At 62.5% G+C, this 6,604-nt stretch overlaps 4 protein-coding genes across 4 annotated transcripts in view; 3 read left to right on the top strand and 1 right to left on the bottom strand.

The window, feature by feature from the left end:
• Positions 1 to 1,234, bottom strand: part of F751_1168 (Torsin-1A) — a gene marked incomplete at both ends in the record, with an annotated part of 2,683 nt that extends 1,449 nt beyond the window's left edge. Inside the window, 3 exons of the mRNA XM_011402056.1 lie at positions 194 to 568; positions 805 to 1,076; positions 1,165 to 1,234. Coding sequence (XP_011400358.1) covers positions 194 to 568; positions 805 to 1,076; positions 1,165 to 1,234 — 717 coding nt within the window. The remainder of the gene's footprint in view (positions 1 to 193; positions 569 to 804; positions 1,077 to 1,164) is intronic.
• Positions 1,235 to 2,288: 1,054 nt separating this feature from the next.
• Positions 2,289 to 3,397, top strand: F751_1167 (hypothetical protein; the record flags this gene model as incomplete). Its single annotated transcript, XM_011402055.1, has 3 exons — positions 2,289 to 2,413; positions 2,665 to 2,821; positions 3,194 to 3,397. 3 exons carry the CDS (start codon positions 2,289 to 2,291, stop codon positions 3,395 to 3,397), a joined length of 486 nt encoding a protein of 161 aa, XP_011400357.1.
• Positions 3,398 to 4,074: 677 nt separating this feature from the next.
• On the top strand, positions 4,075 to 5,066 carry F751_1166 (Ferritin-2, chloroplastic; the record flags this gene model as incomplete). The annotated part of the gene is made up of 3 exons (XM_011402054.1): positions 4,075 to 4,194; positions 4,301 to 4,442; positions 4,588 to 5,066. 3 exons carry the CDS (start codon positions 4,075 to 4,077, stop codon positions 5,064 to 5,066), a joined length of 741 nt encoding a protein of 246 aa, XP_011400356.1.
• A 601-nt stretch (positions 5,067 to 5,667) lies between these two features.
• F751_1165 (Rieske domain-containing protein) lies at positions 5,668 to 6,480 on the top strand (the record flags this gene model as incomplete). Its single annotated transcript, XM_011402053.1, has 4 exons — positions 5,668 to 5,727; positions 5,882 to 5,959; positions 6,050 to 6,127; positions 6,310 to 6,480. The coding sequence occupies 4 exons, from the start codon at positions 5,668 to 5,670 to the stop codon at positions 6,478 to 6,480; spliced, it is 387 nt and encodes a 128-aa protein (XP_011400355.1).
• Between the last annotated feature and the right edge of the window lie 124 nt (positions 6,481 to 6,604).

The raw sequence follows: 6,604 nt of genomic DNA, 5'->3' as shown, positions 1-6,604 counted from the left end.
GTTGGGTGTTGATGAGGTAGGGTGTGCAGGAAGGCTGAAGCCTGTGAATGACTGCTTCTTGTGCACCAGCTTGACCTCTACCGAGGCGACTCAGCCGCCCCCCTGTGCCTCTCCTCTTCTGGGATACCGACGTCCTCTCAAACACACACGACATCACAGCCCCTGCCTCCACCCAAGACCCTCCGAGACCCACCATCTTCAGGGTGTCGGTGCGGTCCTCGCACGCCTGCCGCTCCCAGCGCTCGAAGATGAGGTCCTTGAGCACGCGCTGGGCCTGCTCCGCGGTCACCTCTGCCCTGCTCCGGCTGGCCTTGAGCAGGCCCAGCAGCTGCAGGTAGCCCAGGTTGGACTCCAGCAGGATGATGGCCTTATTAAGGGTGACGTTCCCCACCGCACCGTTCTCCAGGAACTGGCGGAAGAAGCCGCGCATGCCGCAGTCCAGCTTGTCGTACTCCTCCACCACGATCAGGGCCTCGGGTGTGCGCCGCACGTGGTCTATGAGGGCGGAGCGCAACAGGCCCTGCTGCTCGGCCCGCTCGGAGGCCACGTAGTCCATGCCGTACATGACCTGTGCACGAGGGGAGGGGGAATGATGGGTGATGGGGATATAGGATGAGCAGCGGCAGGAGAAGAGGATGGTAGCCAGGTCAGCCAGGCCCGGCCAGCCCCGCACGCACTGCCTGTGGCACTGGCAAGGTCTGGAATCGACCTGCATCAGGTAAACTTGACCTACAGGACGCAGTTTCGGCGCTTCAGCACCTAGATCCATATCCCCCAACTCCCCTGGTCTCCCATTCCGAGCACCTTGTAACCAGCGCAGTCGTGGCCGGGGCATTTCATGGCTTCGCTGGGGTTCTTGCTGTACAGTGCCTGGGCTGCCAAGAGGTGGAACAGCGACTTCCCGACGCCCGGCGGCCCATGAGCAGAGAGGATCAGGGGACGGGCAGGGTTTGGGTCGTCCAGATGGTCGCAGATGGCGTCGGTGGCCAGCCTGAGTGCCAGGTCCTGGCCCACCAGGAAACTGCCGGCATGAGCCTCCAGGCGAGAGCATGCGCCGGGGGCAAACTGCGTATTTCCTGGAACGTTTTGGGTCGGAATCGTGGAGCATCAGGTCATAGGAGCAGCCCAGAGCACACACACAAGCCTCCAAACTGCCAGTGGTACCTGCCAGGTATGTGACCACAGCGCTCACGGCAGCCACAGCCACTGCCCAGCCGGCGATCGGCAGTGGCATCGGATGGATGCACGCTCGATCAGTTCTGCCACCTTGCGATGTCAGTGTCCGTGTATCGTTTGGCATACACGCACGGAGCGATACGCCATGCGGAAACGGAGGTCTGCCACGTCGTCACTAAGATCACTTCTGTACCGAGGATGTAGAGCAGGGACCGCTTCGGCAGGGCCGCACACTATACGAATCAATTGTAGGAATGCTACGACAGAAGTCGGCGACCTGCCTGGCCATTACGCTCTGCATCGTCGCCCTGCTACTGTCCGGCGCCCACAGCTCGGACGAAAGCCCCGAGCCGGTACGAAGATCCTACAACCCTCGTGGCTGGCAACCCACAAGCCCTGCGCTTGTATTGGAACCCATCCGACTGCCAAAGCCAGCTGCCGAGCCCGAGGGGTCGTCCTCTCAGGCCTCAAGTGGCCTCCAGGAATGCCTAGCGCTGCTAAAGGTTAAGAGCGCGGAGCTCGAAGCCTGTGACAGACCTGCGGCAAGAGTTTCGAACCCACCAGCCAGCGCTTTGTATGCGTTGGGATGGCTGGCCTTCCCTGCGGGACTGATCTGTGGAGTATTCTTGGGCGCAGCTGCTGCTCAGCTCCCTGGCACGGCAGACATGTTTGGGGCCCTTGCAGCGGCTGACCTGCTTCCGGCGGGTGGTAGAGAGGCCCTCTCAACCCATCAGATCGAGACTGGACCCTGCAGCGGGACTCAAGCACCTGCTGCAGAGGCGCAAGTGCTCGAGGAGCTCACCGGCACCCCTCCGCCTGCACCTCCGTTGCTCGCTGAGGCTGCAATTCACAAGGCTGCACCATTGGACACCCCAGAGCCTGTACAAGAAGACAGTCAGGCCCATGCCGGATCTACAGGAGCCCCTGGGACATCAGCGGGCCTGCATCCCTTGCCTGGCGGCGACCCCAGCACGGACGATGCCTCCTCCTCCGCGACGGGCCTGGGCAGCTCTGCCCTGCTCTCACCCCTGCATGAAGGCAGGGATGCCGGCTGGGCCCTGACCGCCACCGAGACGTCGGAACTCCACGCAGCGGCATCAGTCGTGAAGACCATGACGCAGGCGATGGGCCTGAAGGTCGCTGAGCTGGCGCCCGCCGAGCAGGTGCAGCTCATGCACAGCGTGCTCACCACCTGGCAGGTCCGCCTGGCCCGCACGCATGGCCAGGCCATGGTCAGGTGTGTGATTTGGGGTTGGGGAGAGGGAGGGAGGGACGCTGGTCGGGCATGATAGGCTGACACACCGCAGGGTCACATAGGCTGTGTGGGCACTGTCTGGGTCAACTGAAGCGCTGGTGCTTCGAGGTGATGCTGCCGCTCCTAAAACATGCACATGCCACGAGCTGGCACACGCCACCCTCGCCCCGCTCTGTCTGTAATAGCTTGCATCACACACAATGCATCCCCCCTTCCTCTGCTCTGCCCCCCAGGCAAGGAGAGGAGGCCAATGAGCTGCGCACCGGGTCGCTAGGCGTGGCGAGGGCGGAGGCGCGGCGCCGCGCCCTGGTCGCCGTGGACCGCCAGCTGGAGGCGGGCCTGGCCGCGTACCGCGCCGCGGCGGCCGACACCCTGGTCTTCGGCCTGGTGGTGGCGGCGGCGCTGGCGCTGCGCTGGGGCGCGCAGCGCGGGGCCTTCGCACCGCTGTCGGTGCGCTGCGGCGCGCTGCGCTGGCGCGGCTGGGCGCCGTGGGCGCTGCTGCTGACCGCACGGCGCGCCGCGTGCCTGCTGACCCAGGCCGCCAACGTCTGCGCGGGGCTGGCCACGCTGTGCGCGCTGCCCTGGGTCATGCACCGGCTGGGCCTACTGGACGCGGGCCGTGCGCCCCTCACCCGCCTCGTGCTGGGCCTGGGCCTGGGCTGCGGCGCGGCAGGGCGCGACGCCGTGCGGCGGCTGGGCGGGGGCACCGCGGCCTGGACCCTGGTCTGGGGGACCTGGGTCGGCGTGCACGCGGGCATGCAGGCGCTGGGCCGGCTGCAGGCGGGGAGGGTCAGGGAGCGCGCACGCGCGGCGCTGGAGAGGGACCTGGAGGTCGCGCCGCCGGGCAGCGGCCTGGGCGGGCTCACCGCCGCGCTGTGCCTGCTGCAAGGGGTCCTCCTGCCGGCCACCATCAGCTGGTTCACATTTTACTCCCTGGAAACCGGCCTGGAGTGGGGCTGGTGGTGAAGGAATTTCCGGGCAGTGGGTGTCCCTGCTCTTGCGACCCCCCCCCTCTCCCAATTCACCTGATTTGATGCAATGGCGATGCTGTCCAAGTGACAGCGCCCTCCCATGCTGTGCATCACTTTCTGCACTATTCTAAACTGTTACATTCGTCTTGTGTAAACTTCACCGACTAGTTGTCTGATGCCATTCCACTGAGCCAATCATGCTCGGTGAAGGTGCGCAGGCTTGGTGTGGCATGTGATAGGCATCTGTCCGGCAGCTGACACTCACTTCACGCACACCACACCTCCGTGGACTACATCCGAGGAAATCAGAGGGTTAGCATACAAGCTACCCGCCCCCCCCGGCACGACTCAATTGACATACAATCCCTCTTCCAAACTTACGTAACATGGTGAGTGGTTGGGCTGGGGCGGACATTGTCTCAGCCACGGGTCTGGCGAGCAGGGCAGGGGACTCTGGTCTGCAGCAACGTATGGTCAGCTCTGAACCGCGGAGCATTGCCTGTGGCATTCAATGATTCTGCACAAACACATCGCAAGGCTTCCTTCCTATCAAACTCTTCTGTGACCTCCGTCCCAAGTTGCCGGAACTCCCCGGTCTCATTTGCTCTCAGCTTCCTTTCTGCATCCTGTCCACAGAACGCGATGATGAGCACCATTGCCACGCCGAGGGTCATGTTGGCCCGGCCAACCACCTCGCACACCCGTGCGCCCCGTCGGGCCGTCATCCGCGCCGCGGGCGGCAAGGACAAGACCGAGGCCATCACCGGCGTCGTGTTCCAGCCCTTTGAGGAGGTGTGTGGTTGTCACAGGGTTTTGTCTGTAGTGTAACCCGGTGGAGCCGTGAGGACCTCGGCCTTCCTCACCTCTAAAGCATGACTTCGATCCTTGTCTTCCACAGGTCGCCCCTGTGCTGAAGGACACCAGCAAGTCTGGAGCCCTTAATGACCCCCGCCCCGAGCACAGCTTTGCTCGCTACTCCACCTGGACCGAGACCGTGGAGGCCGCGGTCAACGAGCAGATCAACGTGGAGTACAACATCAGTGAGCTAGGGTTTGTGTGTGTGTGAATGTACGAATTGATCTGGGCACAGCAAAGACTGGCCCATGCCTGCCTGTATGCAACATCCATGGCGACAGCAACTGTCACCATCATCCCTACCCCATCAACCCCACTCCTCCACCCCAGGCTACGTGTACCACGCCATCAGCACCTACTTTGACCGCGACAACGTGTCCCTGCACGGCATCGCCGAGTACTTCCGCAACGAGTCAGAGGAGGAGAAGTCCCACGCCCAGTACCTGATTGACCTGCAGAACACGCGGGGCGGTCGCGTGAAGTTCAACGCCCTGGTCCCGCCCGAGGCCAACTATGACCACCCGGAGAAGGGTGACGCGCTGTACGCCTTTGAGCTGGCGCTGGCCCTGGAGAAGCTCAACTACTCCAAGCTGCTGGGGCTGTGGGAGGTGGCGGACAAGAACTCCGACGCGCAGACCACCCAGTTCATTGAGGACATGCTGCACGAGCAGGTGAAGGACATCAAGCAGGTGTCCGACTATGTCGCGCAGCTGCGGCGCATCGGCAAGGGCCACGCCGTCTGGCACTGGGACCGCGCCCTGGCTGAGGGCAAGGTGGATCACCGCGCCGTCGAGTCCCCCAAGGCCTGAAGCCTGGGTCCTGGAGGGCGGGCCGCCCTGTGATCTGCGGCAGCAGCCCGAGGCTTCAGGGGTTGAGCATGTGGCTGGACACCTGGAACTACAGCTGCCTTACCACCGCTCCCGCTCCTTTACCACCTCATTCTGGCTGCAGCCGTGGATACCCAGAAGATCGTTGTTTCTCTTGCAAGACATGGTAGAAGCATGCATACGTGCTCCCATGGCTTGGTGTCATCCACAACTGTGCTTGCCACCTGACGAATCTAAGCAACTGTCCCCCCATTGAAGAATGTGTTTGCGACCGAGCATCAGCTCGGCACCCGCAGACACCCCCTGCGTGCGTTGTAGTAGAATTTTGTACAGTCACACCATTCATCTGGACTGAATTTGGTTGAAGTTTGATCGTGTTGGGCGTACGGACAAGGGAATATCCCAGCAGAAGAGTGCCACTCGCGCTTTCCTCCCGGGCACCACACGAAATCCGATGCGAAGCCTGTGCACGCTCACTGTCCCGTCTCCTGGTGTAGGCCCTCTCCTCCCTTTCCCTTCACGCAATAACTCGTGGCGGGCGACGAGCTCTGTCTTCACATGGCGTGATTCGGTGAACGTAGCCATGACCCTCCTTCGCGTAGCTCGGCAGGCGGAGGTTGGGGAGGGGCAGAAGGTCATCAAGGTGAGTTTCCTGGAGGCTACACTCGCTGCCTTGTCGTTACTCGAAAGCGTCCACCGCCAGCATGGTATCGGAACCTCAATTCAAAGGCGTGTCCCTGTGCGGGGGAGTGGGCTCTGGAAGCTCAACGCACAACCCCGTACCCCAATTTCTCCAGGAGGCTCACGGCCGGAAGTTCCTCCTGGTCCGAGTCCACGGCACGGTCTACTGCACAGATGCTCACTGCTTCCACATGGTGTGTGCTCGAGGCATGGAGTGGCGACCGATCCTCCGCACGTACCACATCAGTTGCCTCCTATAAACAGCCCATTGTCCCTCCCTGTAGGGCACATCTCTGGCCGGCGGGGACATAGAAGACAGCGGCAGCCACGCCTGCATCGTATGCCCAGCCCATAGATACAGGGTGAGCTCCTCAAAAGCTGACTAACACTGCTGCATCACGTTCCGTCACCTATTTCTGTCCTGTTAGGCATGCTGTCCCAGCACAAGTGAGTGCCAGCAGACTGCAGATCCTCCTTCTTGCACCATACCTCATACTTGGCTGGTAATGTCAACGGAACGCACCATGCTGCTCACACCTTGCAGATCGAGCTGTGCAGCGGCAAAAAGATCGATCGGAAGTTGGACGGCGCCGTCTGTGCGAGTGCTGACCAAAAACAGAGGATATACGAAGTCCACCCAGACCCCGAATTCATCTGGCAAGCTGGGCAATGGAGCGCAGTGCATCCTGTCACCACAGCTTCCTTGTACCGCTGAGTTGGTGTGCCTGCGAGGTGTGTGTGTGTACGATCCCTGATACCCCCAGCTACAATGCCACCCACCACCTCTGCACCACCAGGGGGACCCTGCCGGACTCCCCCCCCCCCCCCCCCCCGGAGCC

This window comes from Auxenochlorella protothecoides (assembly GCF_000733215.1).
Source record: "Auxenochlorella protothecoides strain 0710 unplaced genomic scaffold scaffold124, whole genome shotgun sequence".
Classification (NCBI taxonomy): Eukaryota; Viridiplantae; Chlorophyta; class Trebouxiophyceae; order Chlorellales; family Chlorellaceae; genus Auxenochlorella; species Auxenochlorella protothecoides.
Note: the sequence above shows the minus strand (reverse complement) of the source record. Positions and strands in the feature narration are given on the sequence as shown.